At 31.6% G+C, this 23,473-nt stretch overlaps 1 protein-coding gene across 1 annotated transcript in view; it reads left to right on the plus strand.

Moving 5' to 3' along the window:
* The window catches only part of LOTGIDRAFT_214738 (hypothetical protein), a gene marked incomplete at its 3' end in the record, with an annotated part of 29,432 nt that extends 5,959 nt beyond the window's left edge, over positions 1 to 23,473 (plus strand). The window contains exons 11-30 of the mRNA XM_009055053.1: positions 352 to 406; positions 608 to 689; positions 1,330 to 1,499; positions 1,883 to 1,964; positions 2,248 to 2,567; positions 4,148 to 4,255; positions 5,152 to 5,273; positions 13,284 to 13,448; positions 13,993 to 14,058; positions 14,153 to 14,275; positions 17,997 to 18,207; positions 18,450 to 18,515; positions 18,843 to 18,992; positions 19,096 to 19,176; positions 19,498 to 19,598; positions 20,271 to 20,420; positions 20,945 to 21,023; positions 21,713 to 21,793; positions 22,400 to 22,539; positions 23,390 to 23,473. Coding sequence (XP_009053301.1) covers positions 352 to 406; positions 608 to 689; positions 1,330 to 1,499; positions 1,883 to 1,964; positions 2,248 to 2,567; positions 4,148 to 4,255; positions 5,152 to 5,273; positions 13,284 to 13,448; positions 13,993 to 14,058; positions 14,153 to 14,275; positions 17,997 to 18,207; positions 18,450 to 18,515; positions 18,843 to 18,992; positions 19,096 to 19,176; positions 19,498 to 19,598; positions 20,271 to 20,420; positions 20,945 to 21,023; positions 21,713 to 21,793; positions 22,400 to 22,539; positions 23,390 to 23,473 — 2,436 coding nt within the window. The remainder of the gene's footprint in view (positions 1 to 351; positions 407 to 607; positions 690 to 1,329; positions 1,500 to 1,882; positions 1,965 to 2,247; positions 2,568 to 4,147; positions 4,256 to 5,151; positions 5,274 to 13,283; positions 13,449 to 13,992; positions 14,059 to 14,152; positions 14,276 to 17,996; positions 18,208 to 18,449; positions 18,516 to 18,842; positions 18,993 to 19,095; positions 19,177 to 19,497; positions 19,599 to 20,270; positions 20,421 to 20,944; positions 21,024 to 21,712; positions 21,794 to 22,399; positions 22,540 to 23,389) is intronic.

Consider the following 23,473-nt stretch of genomic DNA (forward strand, 5'->3'; position numbering starts at 1 on the left):
TTAAAGTACTTCTAATAAAAACCCAAAAATTTAATTCAATTATTATTTAAACTCTTTCAATTCAGCTTTGCCTGTCAATTATTAAAGGGATACTACCACTTAGAATGGACATAAAATTTAAACTCTCCAACTTGGTCAATAAGAGTTTAGATTCATCAGTTGGACTTACCATGACTAAATAATATAATTTCTATATAAGACAATATATCCATTAAACTATCCTAAGAAGTAATATAGCTTGAAGTGAGTGTGTCATAAAGTTTTAAGCGTTGATTTTGTATACAATTCAATTGTTCAGGTGTGCAAGTAACATGAAAAGTATATTAATATTAATATATACCGTACTTTCAGAGTGATCTATGGTCATTAGGTATAACTGCAATAGAAATGGCTGAAGGAAAGCCACGTAAGTTAATCAAATATATTCTTAAAATTTATTATCATCAAGAGATGAATTAAATTCCATTGCATAGAATGGCTGAACTTGTTTGAAAAATGATGAAAGTGGGAAGTCAACTTTAAAGCAATGAAGAATGTGAATCATAAAAATATCATAATGAAGTTATATCTATTGTTAATTATTAATGATTTTGTATGTTTATTTCAGCACTCTGTGATATGCACCCTATGAGGGCCCTGTTCCTTATACCTAGAAACCCACCTCCACGACTCAAAAATCCCACAAAATGGTAAGATGATTATCTTATTTGTAGGATTTCAACCGCACACTTACACGTCATAGAAACATTACTACTCCTTTCTATCTTTACATATTAAATGATGTTAACATCAAAATCTGATAAAAATTTCACAATAGTAAAAGGCTGTATGAATGTTTCAAATATCATGGTGGTGCTTGATTAAAGAGTTTTGTACTAGTTCCATCTGTTCTAATTCTGACCCCCATCGAATAGTATGAAAGCAGTTATGTCACTTTTTATTTGATCTATTTTCGGCCCATTTTGAATTCTGTCTGCATCTACTATTTTTGTCTATTCCATCTTGTTGTATTGACTGTGCTGTTGATTCCAAAAAATCCCTAACATAAACAATTCACCAGTTGAGCAGCCCCGTAGAAAGATTAAAACCTCTATCTCTTCAGCAACTAAAAATGATTTATAACTAATGTCCATTAAATGGAGATGCATATATATTGATAATTGTTTGGTTTATGATTCCTTGTTTAAACTTAAAAAGAAAGTGATTGTTGATTTTTCGTGTACAATTAAAGGATTTAAATTCAAATTGAGAATAGGTTTGTTTATGATAAACCTAGTTTTATGTTAGATTTTAGGTACTGAATCAAAACCTATTTTCGTTATTTTGCAGGTCGAGTAAGTTTCACAATTTCGTTGAATCTTGTTTAATAAAAGATTATACTCAACGCCACAACACTGAACAATTACTCAAACATCCATTCATACGTGATCAACCTACAGAACGACAAGTTCGAATTCAACTTAAAGATCATATTGATAGACATAAGAAGAATAAAAAGAGTAAGTTTTATATTTTTTAGATATTATTGCTAGAATTTTGGACGTGGATATAAATTATATCATTTCAGTTGATGATCATGATACAGAGTATAAATTATGAATATAAATTATAATATTTCAGTTGATCATGATACAGAGTATAAAATATGAATATTAATTATATCATTTCAGTTGATGATCATGATACAGAGTATAAATTATGAATATAAATTATATTATTTCAGTTGATGATCATGATACAGAGTATAAATTATGAATATAAATTATATTATTTCAGTTGATGATCATGATACAGAGTATAAATTATGAATATAAATTATATTATTTCAGTTGATGATCATGATACAGAGTATAAATTATGAATATAAATTATATTATTTCAGTTGATGATCATGATACAGAGTATGAATATGAAGGAAGTGATAATGATGAAGATGAAGAAAATACAATGCCAGGAGAACCAAGGTAATCTAATATTTCCATGTCAATGTTTGAGTTAAATATGCAGTATATATTTCTATGTAAAACATTTTGAATGTTGTCAGGGACCAACCTTATCTTAATTTAAATCCTTAATAAAATATGTAAGATGTAACCATGTGCCACTTAAGGCTCAATTGCAAATTTAAAAACCACTTGGAAAGCTTTTGACAAGTTGTAGTGAGGCCAAATGCTTTTTTACAGATAAGCTATCAATGCGAAGGTGTATTTTTAATATCATTCCAAATTTTTTTCCAATCTTTTTCAGTTCTATATTACAAATACCTGGTGAATCAACACTTAAACGAAACTTCCAACAGATTCAAGAAAGAGAGGGCAGACGTAATCAACAAGCTAAAAGTCGTCCTCTCTCACACCATCAACAACAACAACAACAGCAACATCATCAGCATCATCAACACCAACAAATCCAACATCATCTTCCACAGCCCCATCAACAACAACAACAACAACGCCCACCATCTAGTCATTTTCAACAACCATCACAAAGCCACAATTTGCCAAAGCAATTTCCCATGCAGTCACGACTCATAGGTTCGTTAGCATTTTTTTTTATGGTTGCAAATTGTTATATGAAATTTCTGGTGAATTAATTATTGTCTGAAAAATTTCAATGTGAAGAAAAATGGCTATCTGAAAAAGAAATTGCTATCTGAAAAAGAAATTGCTATCTGAAAAAGAAATTGCTATCTAAAAAGAAAATTACCATATATGAAAGACTTTCAAAAAAAAAATTTACTTATTTTTATATACTTATATATACTTGAAAATGAGATCTTTTCACAATATAAAACTAACATTTGGTGTATCTGCAATTAAATAACACTTCTTTAAAAAAAATTCCGATTTTGTCTCAAAATGTAGACATGAGAATAAGTTCTACTTGTCCAACTTCAGTAGGGATGCAGGCTGACAATAGGTCAGTTGTCTGAAGATCGTATAACCTAAAACTCTTGCAACATGTTTCTGTTTTAATATTACTATATATGAAATGTATGCCTGGAATGTATACAATATATACTATTCATAATGCTAGTTTTAATATATTCTGATTTTAAAGCTAGTCAACCAATTAACATCCCTCAACTCTTAATGAACTCTTCCAAACATGTGCTTTTCCTAGTGATACGATTGTTCAGAAGAGTTCATTTGTTAATAAAGGTTGTTTTTTTGTCGCCAGTCAATCACAGATATAAGTGCACATCCCAGTCTGTTTCAAAACAAAAACATAAGCAGTTTACTTTATGGTTAGGTAGTATTCAACCAAGTATAATACCTCATTCGATACTTCTCATGATTACGGTGTTTACAGTTCAATGTTGTGAAATTCCGTTCTCTCTTATTTACTATTTGTAAAGTCATGAAAATGGAACTTCAAATGAGGATGACAAAAGTGTATAAAATGCAACCTCTTCGTCCACTATAACTATAAAAGTTATGAATAATGCCAGAACGGTAAACACCATTTTCACAGCAGGTATCCAATGCAGCATAAGACTAGTCTTTAAAGTTTCCATTAATATGTATACTACCAAAAAAAAAGTAGACTGACCAAATTTCTATTTGAAATCAGATCTGAATGTGCATAAATTTCTTTTCTCGACTAATAATCTTTGTCTGACTATACAGTCTAAATATAATGGGATCAAACTTTCGTTCTGTTTTTATATAGTCTTTTATTTTCAATATAACCACTTTAGTTAGGATCTAACAACTAACCTCTTGAACATTCCACAAATGAACTTTTTAATCAAACTCAATGATGACCAATCAAATTTCTTCCCTCTCAAGTTCTGGCATTTTGTGAGGTTAGATCTAAAGTTTAATTTGATGAACATTCAAGAGGACTGTCCTTAGACCCTAACTGAAGTAGCTATATTAAAAATAAAAGCTAATAAAAAAAACGGAACAAAAATTTGCTCTAATTTTATCTAGACTGTCTGACTATATAACTGGCTACGGGTTTTAACCAAAGCACAACTTTTAACCAAAATATTTAACAAAACTCATTAGTTTCTCTTCTATTTTTCTTTCATAATCTCACAATCGGCTGTATTTGTACACCACCTCTTTCTAACTGAATCTAACCAAAACTTCCACTACTAATAATACTACTGCTATATTGGACCTACCATCAACTTATATAGTTCTTCCAGATGCTAATAATCCAAGTTCTGGTGCTATACATGCTAGTGCTGTTCATTCTGATAAACCTACTGGAATGTTTTCTGGACAAGCTCACAAACCAGAGGTAGGTATACATTGTTATAAATATGGGATTGTAAACAGGTTTTCTGAAAAATTTATGTGTATCAGGGACACTGGTAAAATAAATAGCGCCATTCCAATTTTCAGACAACTGTGGTTCCTGCAATTACACTCAAACTAAGTGTTTGATAGATAATTGCACATGATTTATGTGATAAATTTCGCAATTAGAGATACCATCAAACACTTATTTTTTGCATGAATTGCAGGAACCACAGACTGATTGAAAATTGGAATGGTCCAATTTTACAAATTTAGAAAACCTCTTTACCACCCCTTTAACATCATCTTCACAATGTCATAGTATTACGAAGAACTTTATCTAATACCTTGACATAATTAGGCACCATTCTTGTACCAGGTAGTTAACCAGAGTTCCTATTGTCTGTTCCATTTTGATATAGGGCTGACCATTGTCTGTTTTAAGACTGGTTGTTTCGTCTTTGCATTTGAAGGAAGTAGGAAAAGTACTATTTCCATAGAATTGAAGCTAGTAATGAACCATTGCTGTACATAATGAGGTTAATATTATAGAACATTGAAGTCTTCGATGTCATTTGTTAAGTTACCATAATGGTAGTTGTGGGTTTTTATCTAAGTCAGCACGCAAAAATCTGTTGACCTTTAATTATCTTTTCTCATTATTCCAATCGACCTAGCTGTAAATTGGTACTGGTAATCCAGGACAGATCAATTCTGACATATTTGGCCAAATATCAGTTGGTAGACAAGATTGTCCAGACAGAAGTTGTTATTCTTATGAATTAGGAATTGTTTTGCACCTGAAATAAGTCTTGAACAACCAGGCTATTATTTTGTTGACGTTTGGTTATTCAGGATTTAGAACAGTTAGCAGCACATCTACGTAAAATGGGTGGAGAAGAACGACAAGCTAGAACTGTGTATGTTGAAGATGATGATGATGATGAAGATGATGAGGAAGATGATGATCTGATCCATAGAGATGGAACATTACCTGCTTCAGAACCTCCACGTCCATTGTATGTTCTTATTTTGTTGATTAAGATTGTCTTGTTGCTTGATAGAATTAAAAATCAAATGTATTATAGATGTGAACTCTGCGAAAGGATTTTTCTGCCCCCAAGTTGTTAGCGTTCACTTGTTTGGAAGAAGGAGGATGCGAATTCTAAAATGAAAGTAGAATTCACACAAAAAACGAAAACAAGATCTGTTAATAATGCAAAACACAATGCCACAACAGTGATCATTTGTGTTTTTCTTCAAGACTACAATATATCCAATCAGAACATGGTATTGATATTTTCTGTTTTCCAGACACCATGATATCCCACCTTGATACCCATGTAAGAGTAACAAATATGAAATTGTTTTTGTTGGCATTAAGTAATTCAAATGAATTTTTGTTCTGAGATTAATCAAGATTATGTTTTATTTTACAGACCTGTTAGCTTTAATCAAGATACTCTTCAAACTCTTTCATCCATGGTAATACATGAAGGTAAGCAACTCTGTCTTTACTTCACAGAAATGTCTGTAGAATAGTGCTCAAACGGTTACTGATTTGTACCATTCTGATATACTTAACTAGCAACTTTTAGCTGATATTTTTTAGATTTTTGAGTGTTTATATCGATCTGAACTATGAACTATATTTCTAAACTATTCTATACCTCTGAATAGAAATAGTAAAACAGAACCTTAAAAAACATGTTGTTTTTACTCAGAGTTTCTCGTTATGCGATCTTCAGTTATCTGTTTGGTCAGTTATTGAAATTTTGTACATAGCCCATGAAGAGTAGTTTTATTCTAAAAAATCATAAATAAATAATTTGATGCCTATTTTTTCCAGATATGCCTAACACCCAAGTGCCAATTAGCTCTAATCTTTCAAGACTTTCTGAAGAGGATGGTGATAGTACTCTGAAAGCTCCTAGAAAGGTAGGATCAATTAGTATTTCCTATTTACCATTGCAGGGATCCCTTGGATCTATTAAAGGAAATGACTTCCAAAGCATCTTAAAATGGTAACAGCTCTCCTGCTCTAGACTGGAGACTATGTCCCCCTATGACCTTCTATTTCCTACATATTCATTTTGTTACTTACTGGGATAACTTTTGATAACTTTCGGTTTGAAAAAATGAAATATTGTGATATAATAAAAAATAATTTACCATGAAATTTTTGTTTTGATAATGTCATCTGCACAATCCCAAGTTTATAATTGAAACATCACAAAATTGTAATTGACTATCTGTTTATTAAAATATTTAACATCAACATTTAAAAGGTTTCAAATTGTTATATTGTTTTAAGTTTGCTCGTGGAGGAATCATAATTTAATTCTTAAATATTTAGAAAGCCTAGTAGTAAAATTATGTACCACGGTTCTTACGAGTTAACATAAATGATCATCAATAAAGACACATGCTTCATTTAACATGTGATAAATATAAAATGATTGACAGATGGAACTAATTATTGAACACGTTACCGTTTTATCCAATGAAATTGAAGCTCATGCATGTCATGATTTTTTTGGACTAGTTTGTAGCATATTTAAGCTCCACCTTCTTTCCTCTAAGATTCTATTTGCCTTCAATGTTAAATTATCCAAGTATGGTACAACAACAAAATGCTGATAATAAGTCATGGTTTTCCTCAAACACATATTTTGAGCAAATTATACATTAAAGATATGGAAGGAAAAAATGCAATTAATGTTACAATAAAAAGTTGCTCAGTGTAACTAACCTTCACTGTTATCTTTAACATATTATTTGGACCAATGTATGTCTGTCTCCCCTTTCCTCTTGAATCAACAATTTTTAACCTTCTTGACCTTTGTATGGTAGCTAGACAAAGATTGCTTTGAAAGGGAAGTTTGGGTCTTGAATATATGTAAATAAACTTCAGAAGTACTAGAACTGAACAAAAATCGCATAATCCCTTCAAAAATACCTCAAACTAGGAATTTCACTTTCTCTTTCTATATATATATATGTTTTTTCTATATATGGATTTGAAGGTTCATATTTCAACGGTGAGCTATGAACACCATTACTGATTAGCTTAGCTCAAAAATTCACGCTTTTGAGTTATGATTGGTGGAAGGAATGGTGAATTGGTTGAATTTTTCAAGAATTTTAGTGCATGATTTTTTTCATTGATTATTTAAATTTGTGACATGGATATTGTTATGCTGTCTGTAGGCTTAGATAACAGATTCATTTCAACTGCTCTTCAGAAGATGAAAAAATGAACATGGCATGGCACCTGCCACAAATCATGACATTTTCAGATATTCCATCCGTATATGCTTTCCGAGAACTGATAGGGCTAGATTTATTGATAATACAGGACATGGTGTAAAGCAGTGAAATTTCACACAAAACTGTTCTGTTCTAATTTTTCTGCAAGTGTTAAGATGAAACCTTTTTATACGCCCACATCTCTCTATGTTCGGCACCACTGTCCGTCCGTCAACATTTGCTTGTAAACGCTCTAAAAACTAGATTTTTTTTATGGAATCAAATGAAATTCGGTATGTGAATACATATTCATTAAACGAAGATCAAGTTCGAATTTGAGCTATTTTCGACCGTTAGAAGCAGAGTTATTGCGCTTGCCCCAAAATCTTGAATATTTACCATCCTCATGCCATGGTGGGCATATATGGCTGTCGTCCACCATCTTTATTTTAGCTATGTAAAAACTGCATCTTTGCCTTAGTGAGAAACAGTGACATCATCTCAAATAAAAAAAATTTCCATGATTCCAACTCACTTGAAAACTAATCAATTTTTCATTAAAAATAATGAGTTAGTTTGTGACATTGATATGTAAGATAAGACGTTACTAGGTTACAGAAGCAAACATGACATCACTCTATTATATCAAGTTACAAAGGTAAACAATAAATCTGATATGTCAACATTTCTAGTTTACAATCACAAAGATTGTACAAAGACAGCCGTTGACTAATCCCCAATATATGGCACAAAGCACATTTCTAGGATTTCTAAAATGTATTAAAATTGAATTTTCAAAGTGATTTGTTTGTTCAGAATGATTGTTCTGGCTTGATACAAATACATCTGTTAATTTTGAATTTTAGATAAGCCCTCCACTTACCATTGATTTTTAAAACGTCCTTAACTTATTTATTTCTACCATGTTTCACTATAGCAAGTAATCCTTTATCAAGTTTATGAATGTTGAAATTGGACTATTAACTTAAATTGTACCCTGGTTTAGAGTATATTTTATTCTTCGCAGTGTTCAGAGGATTCAATACTCTGACTGAAAAAAGCAAAATGTTTTAGCATTTTTAGATTTTTTAACAGAATTGGAATATCAGCCTTAAAATATTACTGCCAGTCTTAAAATGTCTTTTGCATTGATAAAAATATATTTTTTGTAATTTTACAGACAAACAGTAGGGATAACATGGGTAGCTCTCTTGTCTTTGTCTTGGTCTGATTAATAAAAAATTATCATAGTAACTATGTTATGTGGTATTATTAGTAAACAGTTAGTCCAACAAACCACATCTGTCATCTCATTAACAATATACTTCAATAATATAACTACACCTGCTCATCTTTCTATAGTTCTTTTAAAGTGATACTACGTCTTAGAATGAACATAAAATTTAATTCTCAAGAATGGTCAATATGAGTATATATTCATCAATGAACTTACCTGGTGTCATAAAGTTACAACAGAATACCTGTAAAATCTAGAAAAATGGCAAATTCATAAAACAAAGTAATTATTCAAATATTCATAATATTAAGCATTTTTCAATAGTTATGGAGATTTATGGATAATTACTAAGTTTTTTGGATTTATCGGATTATATAAGGATCCTGTTATGTTATATATGACACTAGGTATAACCTCTGATGAATATATACTCTTATTGGCCAAGTTTAAATTCTTATATTTTATGTTCATTCTAAGACATAGTATTCCAGTTTAAAAACATTCTAAAGTATTAGAAATAGAAAATGTATAGAAGTTATTAATGATATAACAGGTCTAAATCATTATAGGGTGTCTATTGTTCCTGTAAATATAAAAATGTTAAACTGAATGAAATTACTATTGCATAAGCTTCCAGTAATATCTTAAGAGCCATGGCGATAGTGCTATCATCAAACACTTGCAAAACACACAGACGTTTGACTTAAATTCAGAATGGAAGTGAAGCCATTACTGTCCCTGATACATATAAAAATTGTAGAAAACCTCTTTACAATCCCTTTGATGACGTTACTACTAATCATTGATGATTGGAATTCAAAGGATTATTGCCACTCAAAGACTAATAAGGTTTCAGCCTCAGACTAATTAAAATTAGACCAAACTTTTCTTCCATTTTTATTAGCGTTTATTTTTAATATAGCCACTTCATTTAGGGTCTAAAGATGGCCTTCTTGATGATACTGCCAGCCAATCAAATTCTTGCTATCTCCAACATTGGGACTTTGTGACACAAACAAAAGGTGCATTCAGTGTCAAATGATTCTCAGAATACACATTTTGTTTGAGTTATTAAATGTTCAAGAAGGCTGTCTTTAGACCCTAACTGAAGTGGCTATATTGAATATAAAAGTTAATAAAAAAACAGAACAAAGTTTGGTCTCAGTCTTATCTTGAATGATAATATAATATATGAAGTCAGTGAGATAAAGTATTATTGATTATCAGTAATTATTAACCTACTAAAATAATAAATACAGTAATAAAACTTGTTATTAATATTTATATTGTTATTATCTAGTTAAACGGAAGTTGAATCATAACTTCGATATTATGTTAAAGGCACAGGTTTGCCTTTTTGGAGGGTTGAATTTGGTCTTGAATTTATATGTAAATAGCCTTCAGAAGTAATTGAAATGTATGAAAACTGCCTTCAAAAATCTCTTTACTAGAAATTTCACTTTCTATTTCTGTTTGTGTCTGTTTAATGCATGGCAGAGTCTCAAGAAAAGACGACTTGTCTTTTTAACTTTGAAATGTGGATAATTTATTTTGGACGCACATGAATTTGAAGGCTCAAATTTCAATTAATTACTGATTAGCTTTGACAGCTATTTTTAACTTAGTAATTTTGTAACATGCTTAGAAGCTCTGTCAATAATTACTTAGTTTAATAGATATATCATCTTATATAGAGATTTTATTCTTAAATCATGGCACCTGGTAAGTTCAACTGATGAATATATACTCTTATTGACCAAGTTTGAGACTTTAAATGTTATGTTCATTCTAAGCAGTAGTATCCCTTTAAGTAACATTTCTGAACAAAAAAATTGTAGTGGAATTACTTTAATCCATTATTCACCATTAAATGCTATATCTATTTTAAAACATTTCCAATAAAATGAAATTTTACTCTGTAGAATTAAACATTTTTAAAGATGGGTTCCCTTATTTCTATTTAAGAAAATGAAAATGCTAATACTTATATGAATAGAAAGTAGAGGTGTTCTTATGACTTGGAAAAATACCAGTTTGTCTCACATGTCCATAATTAATTCATAATTAGCTAAATTAGAAGAGAATTACCAGCAGAATTCCAATGAGTGACCTATCAAGAAAGGTCAAAAATTCTTATTTTGTGTATCCAGACTATACATACATGGACATTGGTTAAAACTTATATGAATAAGAACATAATAATATGATTAAGAATACATGAAAATTCATTAGAAACACCAATTAATCAAATAGTTTGCTTAATTTGAAACTAAAAAACACAGAAACCCATCTTTAAGTCTTTATATTTCAAATTATTGACTATTCGTGTTGATTTTTCATAAGATACAATTCGTTTTTACTAAAAATTTCTGCTAGAATTTGTCATCATCCAAGATGTCTGCGATGAAATTATAATAGTTGAATTGCCGGAAAAACCCTGCAGAATTTCAGAATAATGTCTTGATGAGTATTTAAGAGAAAATGAGACGAGGCATTATGTTGAGTAATTTGCTGAAAGTGACTAGTCAGTGAGGGGAGCTAGCCTGCAAGTGGTAGTGAAGAAGTGAAAACATTGGTCATTATAAAACAGGTCAATATGACAAATACAGATAGTGAAAATAAATCAATATTCTCCTTTCCAACATGTAGTTATCACTGCCAGTCGTGTCATACACTATTATACTGGAACTAGCTACTTGCAGAACTATTCCATTCAGCAGCAGGAATTCCTGACAATCAATATGGCGTAGTTGACTTGGGAATTACAACGCTGTTGGAATTCAAACTTGGAGTTGAATTTAAGAATGATATTGGATTTCTTTGGCATTAGTATTAAGTTTCTGAAGCGTCAGGATTGTTAGATAGTGGAATCGGAAAATATTTTGGTAAAATTCCTGGAAGTGCTAAGAAAATCAATGAGACAGACAATTGTTGATAGTAGGTTAAATTGGTGCCAGTGTAAAATAACTGTGAAACGGTACTAGTATAATGACTATGTTGCTAGGATGGTATGGATCAATAGCCAATAAGTAGCTAATAGTAATAATAAGATGATATATCATTGATATGTAATACTTGTCATAATATATACTGTTATTACCAATAGTTATTATTATGATACATCATCTTCATTATTGACAATATACTGTCCATCACTCTGGACACTGTTTATATGGTCAACGATCTCAAATATGTGTTTTTAAGATACCACAGATGTTTTAAACTTCGATTAGATTCTGTGTATTTTGTCTGATTTGATCTTTCTGTAGGATTTATCAGTGACCTTGGATAATATACGTAGTAAGGTTGAATGTTGTTATTCTACTTAAAGAGAAAATGCTATAAAGAATATCTAATGCTGAGAGTTGTTATTCTAATTTGTGTTTCCGATATTAACTAAGTCATCTGGTAGCTGTTTTGGATTTTGATTTCTTATAGACTTTGGTTCTTGGGAATGAACAAAGTATTTGTGACCTTGGCAAACCATTTTTGATATCTTGTTGCTATTATTGTTAAATTGCACACAGTAAAAAAAAAAATCACCATAAAGCAGAGAATTTTATGCGTTTCATTCTTGCTGAATTGGATAAAATTCTGTCATCAGGAAACTATTTGGATTGATATAAGATTCTGAAATATAGACTTGGAGCAAACAAGCATTGATGTAGAGGTGTTATATTTTGACTAAATTGTGTTTGGGATATTGAACCCATTATCAAGAAAGCTGATTTTGACATTGGAATCAAAAAAAAATTAGACTTCAAACCAACAACCATTAATGTAGAGTTGCAAATGCAAAAAGTGTTGTATTTTGAATTGTGTTTTGGGATATTAAACCCTTCATCAGGCAACCTAAATTTTATTTTGAGTTAAAAAAAAAAAACTTTGAACTAGCTAATTCAACCTAGTTATGACAACATGGTGTTATAAATGATATATTTGTATTAAAGAGTAATATATTAAAGTAACAATATGTTATATAATTCTATATCTAGTGATACCTCATTATTTGACTATTATAAAATCATAGATAATTATTATTATATTTTAGTAGAGGTATGCTATATTTTCATTATTAAAAGTGATAATTTTTTTTTCCATGTCATTCTTCCCCCAATCAATCAGTATGAAAACAGATTTACCCATGTTTTCCTTCTCCACCATTTTGAATTCTGTCCAACCTACAACCTACTATTTTTTCAGAATCCTGTTTTAACTTTTTTTATTGAAAGGTTCTGTTGATTCCATGAAGCCCGAATGTGCAGAACTCACAAATCCAGCAACCCTAGGGATCACTTAATATTTGGCAATTGGACACCATTATTTGGGTCTGAAACAATAGCTTTTACAATCGTGTAATCTTGATTTTTAGGTCCTTACAGGTCTTCTTCTTTTCTCCAGTCTCAAACACTTTGCAAGAACTTTAACCAGTGATTGATTTTCCATAAAGCTGTGTGTATATATCTTATTAATTGCTAAATGTATTTCAAAAGACTTAATAAGTATGTTATTGCCCCATCATTATGTTCTCTGTATTTATATTTCAGAATAAGTCTGATCCTTCGTTTCTTGATAATGGTGATAAATATCGTGATCGGCGAAATGATGGTGGCTCTAGAAATAAACCTCCAGTTGCACACATCCACAGAACACAATCAAATTCTTCTGCACCTGGTGCTCTTGGTAAGTATTTCTCTTGTTTAAAATTCCTTGTTATATGAATTATGAATTTTTTAGGTAAAGGGAATATTATCCACGAATATCTTGATGTTAATTGAAAAATCAGCTTCAGAGTAGGCCGATGAAAATATATAGGTGCATATTTTGAAAATTGTATTTAACGGAGGGCAATTTGTTGTCCATCTGTCCAAAGTTCTTGTAGCATTCGTCCAATTTGGTTTGTAGACACAATAGAGCCCCGGTTCCCAACCTGGGGTGTTTTCACCCCCTGAAGGTGTGGGACTAGGGTGTCAGGGGTGTGGCCAACTGTTTCGTAGGAGAAGAATTTTTTTTGAGTTGAGAGAGCACCTCACATCATCACATGCTGCAAATGTGGATGAAACAAATTTTTGGGGATGTGAAAGGTCCAGGTTATTGCTCCAGGGGTGTGAAGGCTGAAAAAGGCTGGGAACAACTGCAATAGAGGCTTGTTTGTATCCTAATGAAACTTGATATGCATGTATATATTGATGAGATCTCATGAGAAAATTTGTTTTTTAGTTTATAAAAACACTTGTCATTTTTGACAACTGCTAGTGGGTGTATGTTACCTTGTCTGGCAAGCTATCTTACAAAATTAGCTTGATGCTTTTCAACTCTCAGGTTTGATCCTCTACTGTGTACAGTAACCTAAAGGTTTATTTGGTAATATTTTCATTATCATCTTTAAGCTTATTTGATGTTTTCAGGTATGCAGTCTCCTAGACATAGTACTAGTAGTAATGTATTACCTGATCTTCTACCCCCTCACACGCCCCCACAGCCACGATCTCCCGCCTCTACCCCACAACGTCCTCAAGATAAAACAACATCAGACGAGGTAAATATAGTATTTCTATATATTGGTACGGCAATATTAGTTGGTTAGTAGTTGGTTTAGAATAGTTAAAGGTATACTATCTCTTAGGATGACCAAAAAATTGAAATTTTAAAACTTGGTTAAAATGAGTCTATGTTCATCAGTGGACTTACCTAGTGTCATAACTATACAAAAGAATCCTTCTATAAGCTAATAAATCCATATAACTAAGTAATAATTCATTAAACTAAGTAATTTTGAAACATGCTTAGAAGCTTTATTAATTATTGATTTTAATAGATATATCGTGTTATATAGAGATTCTATTCTTTAGTCATGGCACCTGGTAAGTTTAACTAATGAATATATACACTTATTGACCAAGTTTAAGACTTGAAATTTTATGTCCATTCTAAGAGGTAGTATCCTTTTAAAATGGTTTATCAAATAGTTTCTGAGATATTGTTAATGATGTGACTCTGAACAATCAAGCTTGTCTCTTGTGATATTATTCCTCATTGTGGTTGGCCTGACTTCATGAAATTTAGAATAGAAATGAAATGAGTTTTTATCCTAAATTACCCTAACCTTAGTCATGCATGGAGTTTCTCTACAACATAAATGTCATGGAAACATTGACTAATTATTCTCGCTCCTGTTCAATGAGTTAACCCCCAATTTGCTACACTTCCTGATGAAAATTGTGTATCAAAAACATGTCCTGGCAGCATGATTTGAGCTCTTATTATCAAAAAGTTATGCTAAGTTGTGTCATTTTCCTCTTAAAATTTATTGTATGTGATAAGTTGACTAAAAATACAAATGTGAACTCAGCATTGTGTAAAGTAGTGTCAGATTTTAGCATTATGAGTAAACTGATAGAAAAAAAGGAGAATTTAGAATCAGATTTGCTATTATTGTGAAAGATGCTTTAGCACTTTGAATGTAATTATATTAATGAATTTGTTGTTTGAATTTTCACAGCACTCAATAACCTAGAGATTTTAAACAATATTCTAATATATTAACATTTATTGACCACTTTGAATATAACCAATTTAAACCATATAACATTAATAATAACAATATAACATTAATAACATTAATAATAACAATATAACATTTATGAGCATGAATTGATGAATACTGCATCATTTTAACTGGCTTACTTTGATTCTCTTTTTACTTCAAAAAAATACTAGAAAACTGATTTGATGTTCGTGGGTTTGCTGTTAGAAATATCAATATCATAACCTTGGTTAATAATAAAAATAAAAAGGTAGAAATATGATTGGTTGATTTTATCAAGATGACAAAATTGTATCCAATCAGATTCCTTGATATTATATTGTTAAAGCGAGAATGTGCAGATAATTGGAATAAAGATCAAGCAAATTAAATTCATTAAAACTAGAATTACTCCCTTTATTTGCATTAAAGAGATTGTAAAGAGGTTTTCTAAATTTTGTTAGTGTATCTGGAACACCGATAGCATCAATTTGTACCATTCCTATTTTTAATCAGACATATGTGGTTCCTGCAATTCCACTAAAACGAAGTGTTTGACGATGTCACTAATTGCAAAATATGCTTTATCACACATTCGCGATTAGTGACGTCATAAAATGCTTAGTTTCAGTGAAATTGCAGGAACCACAGATGTCTGATTGTAAATTGGAATGGTGCAAATTGATGCTATCAGTGTCCCTGATACATATAAAAAATTTAGAAAAACCTCTTTACAATCCGTTTAATGAAAAAACCCAAGAATTAATTTACAATGTTTACAAAAATTGATAAATTTGTGTTCAATGGGAGACTTAAGTTCATTCAATAATTCTTGATAATCTGGCACATACTTCCCCTTTAACAGAACCAAAAGTTTTATGACCTTTTTTGACATCAGGCCCATGAGCATGATGTGAATTGAATTGTTTTTATTGATTTCCCTTTTTATGAATATTTACATTGTTTTTTAACAGGTTTTGAATTGTATTATGGTTTGCTAAATACTAACATAGCTTGCTTAAACTAACCTTCTAATATTAATTTAGTTCTATGTTGCTCTTAGAATTATATTCTATGCGTTTCTGGCTTCTATTGTATATAAGTTTATAAAATTTGAAAGGAGGGTTTCTGCAAATCTTTGCCGTGTATAAGAGCCTTGGGAAACTGCTAAGAATAATCAGTTGCCTTTAAAAAGCATTTTTTTTCATTATTTAATCAACCAAAACTTCCATCCTCAGATGATATAGATAATACCTTGAGTCTGTTTTCCTAATAATGGTGATTAGCTTATATATCAGATGGACTGAAATAGAAAGATCTTCTAGTCGTTTCTGTGGCACTTTTAACCTAGGCACTTTGGGCGTTTTATGGAAGTTTAAATCTCCCTCATTGCACACTCTTATTAAGATATCAAAAACAAGTAGGCAAGTGCCACTGTCCTGCTAAAATCTTCCTTTTTATTACTAACTGCATCATTAAGATTTTCTTTTGTGAATAACAGATAAATCTGAATAATATTTTCATATCCCAAGGAATATAACTCTTATACCATATTTGTTAATGTAAGTTTATTGTTGATATTAGGACAACAGTTGGCATTTTCAGAGGTTGCTAGGGGCATTAAATAAATAAATTAGTATTCGTATAATCCCTTAAAAATTACTCTTACGTCTTGACGACAAGGTCTATAATAGAAAATAGGATGGGAAATGCCCCTTTGAAAGATGATAATTAATGGAAGCCTAAAAGCCTATATAATTCTAAGAGCAATATTTGGGGATTAGTTTTATGTTATTATACTGGTTTCACTGTGACAACACACCTGCTTACGATTCCAACACAATACTCCAAAATATCATGTTTCTCTACTTTATTGGTCAAATAGCCACTGTCATTTCATTACACGATCATTATGCTTGCAGCCAATCTGTTTATCATATAGCATAATTTATATCAAGCTTTGTATAAGTATATATATATCTGCTTCAAATTGCCTAAGTCATGTTTTTTTGTCGTTATCCATAATGGACATTATGTTGACACCCTAAAAGCAGACTGTTATCAAGTGCGCTATTCTGCGTTAAATGAATGGTACCTTTGTAATGTAAATTTTCTCTTTTGGGAAGTCAGTTCAAAATTTCTAATTTTGTATTTTTTTGGTTAAAATCAATTCACTCTGTTTGCGATGGAAGTTTTTTTATTTTTTGAAAATTTTGGTTTTTTTTTTCGAACATGATAGGTCACAAATTTGATCAGTATTCAATTTTTCATCAGTTTTCAATTTACAAATTTCCAACATCTTCTTCCAAAGTCATTTCACAATATTTCTTGATGTTTTAGTTAAAATTTTTTTTGTTTCTTGGGAAGGCAGTTTTTTTTTCAAACTATTTGTGCACTACTTTATAAGGGGATTAGATTTGGAGGCACGTTATTTTATTGTTGAAGGGTATCATTTGGACGTTTGGGTATATCATCAATTGAATATATGTACGTGTATATCAACAATTGAATATATATACTGGTATATGGACAATTGTATTAAATCATACCAATATTTCATGGCTTCATTATAACTATATATAGCCTATATATGACCAATAAACTCTGAGAAACATGATAATAATGGAGGCTTAAACAAATGACCTTTTATTTTTATTCATTTTCCTTTGAATTTTGGAATTTTTGATTTGGTTTATTCTAACATTTCAAGTATCGACAGGCTGTCGGTAAACAGTCCTCGATGCGGCATCAGAGGTCCTTCTCTGCGTTTGGATTCGGAGCAGGTGGTTCAACTGTTGGTTCAATTTCCCAGCAATCCCGTCGAGGTTCACAGATCAACGTTAATGTCACGCCATCACAAACAGTTGTCGAGGGGACAGACACGCCTGAGATTAGAAAATACAAGAAGCGTTTTGGTTCAGACATTTTGTGTGCTGCATTATGGGGTAAGTTTGATCGTTTAAATAGTAAAAATATAGTAAAATGAATTTTTTAGTATTTCGTAGAAATGAATGAAATTGGCGGGAAAAGTTGGTCAGATATACGTATCTGCAATTATCTGTGTATCCCTTACATGAAAAAAAAGAAATTAAAGATTGTTATTTCCAAACTGACTTATTGATTTTGCAAATTGAGAAAGATTTTAGAACTATTTCTGATGGTTTAATTCCTATTTATAATTTTACAGGTGTTAACTTGTTGATTGGAACAGAAAATGGCTTGATGTTGTTAGATAGAAGTGGGCAAGGAAAAGGTAGTTATTTTCATTAAAAATTTCAAAATTATTACATATTGTATTAGAGACTGAGGTTATGAATATTCATGATGTCACATGATTTTCAAGCTGACCAATCTACTGCTTCTACATAGAGTTTGTTTTATAATTATGAACACACAAAATATTATGAATATTATATGAGTTTTGGCTACTCCTCTCAAATGATAATGGTCAATTTGATGGGTTAAAATTCCACTTCATACAAAGCTATTTGGATAAAGTGAATCTCATCTTGATAAAGGGGCCTCTGATGCCAAGTTATCAAGTCATCGAAGATAAAGTGAACACTCTGTTTTATTTCAGTGTATACCTTGATATCTCGAAGACGATTCCATCAAATGGAAGTTTTAGAAGGTCAAAATATATTGGTGACTATATCTGGCAAGAAAAATAAGATTCGTGTATATTATTTATCATGGTTAAAAAGCAAGATCTTTAAGAGTGAAGGGGTGAGTAAACATTTGTAATTTAGAAAAATATTCCACATAGCTATGAACTGGCTTCCATTGATTGATTTCTACCTGTGAAGTGCATCTTTTACTAGTATTATTATTAGATATGGTTATTTTTCAGAATGATAAGAAAAATGGTTGGGTAAATGTTGGTGAACTGGAAAATTGTGTGCATTTTAAAATAGGTGAGATAAATACACATTGTCGTCATAATTTACTTTTCGAATCCAGCCATCCATAGCACTTTTCAAAAATCAAAGATAATATCTGGTTGAACTATTGACAAAAAATTATTGTCTGTTAATCCAAAAATTTACAATCTTTTGTCTCCATATTGAAAAACATATTATATATCCAAAGGTATGATATTTTGGCATGAATTGCATATGTTAACCATTGTAAATTAGGGCACTGTGTACAATTCAGTATATTCTAAAGTCACCACAGTGTAAAAAGGAAAACAATTTGAATTTGAATTTCAAACTATCATTTTATCTTTTTTCCAGTGAAATATGAAAGAATCAAGTTTTTGGTAATAGCTTTACAAGAGAGTATTGAAATATATGCTTGGGCTCCCAAACCATACCATAAATTTATGGCATTTAAGGTAATATAGAGTGTCTTCTTCAATTGAGAACTTCAAAACATCCAATCAATCACCTGTTTCTAAATGAAGATCTTTACCATCCTAGGCCTGTACATTTGGGAGCACTATGCGTTCGATACCTCTCGTGATTACCATGTTCACAGGGTTAATGTTGTGAACTTCCATTCGATAGTAGGTTTTTCTCGTATTTACTACTTTAGGAAGTCGTGATAGAAAAATTTACCACCCATTTTCACAATTTCTACGGCCTTCACCTGGACCTCATGGAAAAATGACTAACATTATTTCGTCGTCCATCTTTAGTTACAAAGTCGTCAACATCGTCCGAACAGTCTCCAGTTTTGCGCACGATGTTCGCACTTCGAGAAAGTCGTAAACACGAGTGGTATCGAAGGTAGCATAAAACTCTCCTTCAGATCTTAATTTTGTTTGTGCCATGTCTCTGGACCAGAATGCTCCTTTTCCACTTTCCAAATGAAGATCTGTACCAACCTAGGCTTGTACATTCAGGAGAAGTCAAACTTTGTGGGATACTTTTAGCAATTGTATATCTTACTGCCTGGAATGATGAGGCAAGAGAAGTTGTTAAATTTTCGCAATGAATCCACCATTTTTTTTATCCAATATACTGACATCATGTTTGATTTTAATTATTTTTATCTTGTATTTCAGTCTTTCCCCGAATTAACATATAAACCAATCGTGGTTGATTTGACAGTGGAGGAAGGTCAAAGGTTAAAGGTTATTTATGGTTCATTAAAAGGTTTCCATGCTATTGACCTTGACAGTTCACAGGTGTTTGACCTCTACATTCCTTCCCATGTAAGTATATGAATATTTCGTTGAATATGATTTTTTACAAAATGATGTATTCGTAATGTGATATATCACATTTCTCTGTTATTATTGGCACTACATGAAACTGTGGATATTTTTGACTACCAATGACTTTCTTTTTGTCTGATGGAATTGAGAGCGCTTTGGAATTTCACTGAGCTTCTTTAATTGTGCAAGCTATAACATATTTAAGGACAGGTTACCTGAAGTCATTTACTTGGTTTTGTCAAAACAATGGTAGTTGTGGGTTTTAATTTTAGTTGGTGTGGAGAAATCTGGTGGCCCTGAATAAGTCACCTTTGCCCATAATTCTAGTTGACTTAGCAGTAAATATGGGAAAGAGGTTTGGCCAAAGAACAGCTGGTAGAAAGGATATAATTTGTTATCGTTTATAAGAACAGCTGATAGGGAAATGGATAATGCTTTTTATCAGCCATATATAAGTATTCATAAAAGAAATAACTAAATGTTGGATGTGAAAATTTTCAAACTGTTATTCTCTGTTTCAGACACAAGGAAATATTATACCACATACTGTAGTTATATTACCAAATACTAATGGTCTTCATTTATTACTCTGTTATGATAGTAAGTATAGTACCATTAACTTATTGTATCATACAGTCTCTTGACTTAGACAGTCTTAAAACAACTATTTTAATTCAACTTTAGTTTAGTGGCTTTAAATGTGATTTGAACGCTTCGTTGAAATAAAATTAGTGGACCTATTAAGTCAAGGAAGTGATTTAAAATGTTTGTGTGTGTCATTTCCATGTAAAAATCATATGTTGTTGTAGATGCTGCAATCAACTTGCGGAATATGGATAAGTCTCAGTCCAACTGAGAGCACAAACAATTAAAAAATCACAAACACCTTCTATTACAAGTAAAATTGGCTATAATGGTCAGTCTATGTGCAATTATCCAGTCTAACGTAGGGCTTTGTTCTCTAAAACTTAAATTAGATAAAATACGGTAATGTGATTGGATAACAAAACTAAAACTTAAAATCAACCCACGTGACACTTGACAGGTGTCAATATAGGAAGGAACATAACTCAAGTTATGAGATTTAGGGTACTATTACTAGTTACTATTCAATATAAGGCACTGGCACAGGGTTAAAGTTATGTTTACAATAATTGTGATGCTAATATGCAATGGTATGACGTGGTTCAACTATCTGGAAATTCATAAAACAGCACGACTTTATTGGGAACAGAAATGTGAATGACTATATAATATAAATACTAACTGTAGTTTATTATATTTTTTAGATGAAGGTGTTTATGTTGATACCAATGGTAAAGTAACTAAGAATGTGGTATTACAGTGGGGTGAATTACCTACATCTGTTGGTAAGTAAACTGTTTGCTGCTCACCAGGTATTCTGCCCTTTTAGGCAGGCGACATCATCGTTTGTAAGATCTATGATGAAACTATGAATTGAGACAAGTCTGCTACAGACTACTTACATAAAGAGTCCCTCAAAATTTTCAAAGAATAAAGAGTAGGCAAATGCTCTTATCCTATCGAAATTTCACCATTGCACACTGCATGGCATTGCAAATTTGTGTTCTACCCTTTCTGGAGCAAATAGTAAGATGTCATTCCAGTTTATTAGTAATAATAAGTCTGCTTCATGTGCTCAAAACTTTCAAAAAATAAAGTGAATGCTAAATGGAAGCTGTTGAAATTTCCCCTATTGCACACTGCATGACATTGGAAATTTTTAATTTACCCTATCTGGAGCAAAAAGTAAATTCCAGTTTATTTCAGTAAAGCAATAATAAGTCTGCTTCATGTGCTCAAAACTATCAAAAAAATGGAGTATACTAAAGCCAAAGCTGTTGAAATTTTCCTCATTGCACATTGCATGGCAATGCATATTTTGATTAACTCAGAAGTAGAAAGTAGGCGAGATAACTCCATATTATATAAGTAAAGTATATTGTATATTTCAGCTTATATTAGTACTGGTCAGATAATGGGCTGGGGTAATAAAGCTATTGAAATAAGATCTGCTGAAACAGGACATTTAGATGGAGTTTTTATGCATAAAAAGGCACAGAAATTGAAATTTTTGTGTGAACGAAATGATAAGGTAAGATTTTGACATTAAAGAGTTTTATGGTAATTTCTAGAAAGGTCCAGGGTTCAATCCTGGGTCGAGAAGATACCTTCGGATTTCTCCACCTGATTTCCCCGTCAATGATGTAGGTGATAGGGGCTGACATGGAAAAAGTGTTGTTCAGATGGGACAATAATTTGAGGCCCTTTGTGCTACATGCTATGCATGTTAAATATCTCTCAGCAGTTGGAATTCGGAAAGAGTAGACAAATGCTCCTGTCCTGGCAAAATTTCCCTCAGTCCGTAGCTTATGGCATTGCCTTTTTCATTAGCCAATAAGGTGCTGAAAAGTTGTACATAAAATTTCGTTTGTATTTTTGGATGGAAACAAAAAAAAAATATCAGAATCAAAGTTAAAAATTGTATACTGGTTTTAATTAAATTGGAAAATAAAATGAAATGAATTTTACGTCCTACTTGTGGGCTAATGAAGACGGGCAACGCCATGCAAGGTGCAATGAGGGAAATTTTGCCATGACAGCGGCATTAGCCTGTTCTTTTTCGATTTTCAACTGTCGAGGGATCTTTAACGTGCATAGCCTGTAGCACACGGGGCCTCAGTTTATTGTCCCATCCAAACGACTATACACTTTTTCCATGTCACCCCCTCTTACCTGCATCACTGACAGGGGGAAACCAGGTTGAAAAATTCGAAAGTATTATCTCGACCTATGCCGGGATTTAACCCTGGACCTTCAGGTTACCGAGGAAGCGTCTAACTCACTGAGCCAACGTGGCTCCCTTAATTAAGTTGGAGAGAAAAGTTCTGATCCTCTTGTGCCATTACTTTTTAAAAATTATTTATTTATTATTTATTTTTCAGGTGTTTTTCTCATCTGTAAGATCTGGATCATCATGTCAAATCTATTTCATGACCTTAAGTAAGCCAGGATTAGCTAATTGGTGA

The sequence above is a fragment of the Lottia gigantea genome (genome assembly GCF_000327385.1).
Source record: "Lottia gigantea unplaced genomic scaffold LOTGIsca_23, whole genome shotgun sequence".
NCBI lineage: Eukaryota > Metazoa > Mollusca > Gastropoda > Lottiidae > Lottia > Lottia gigantea.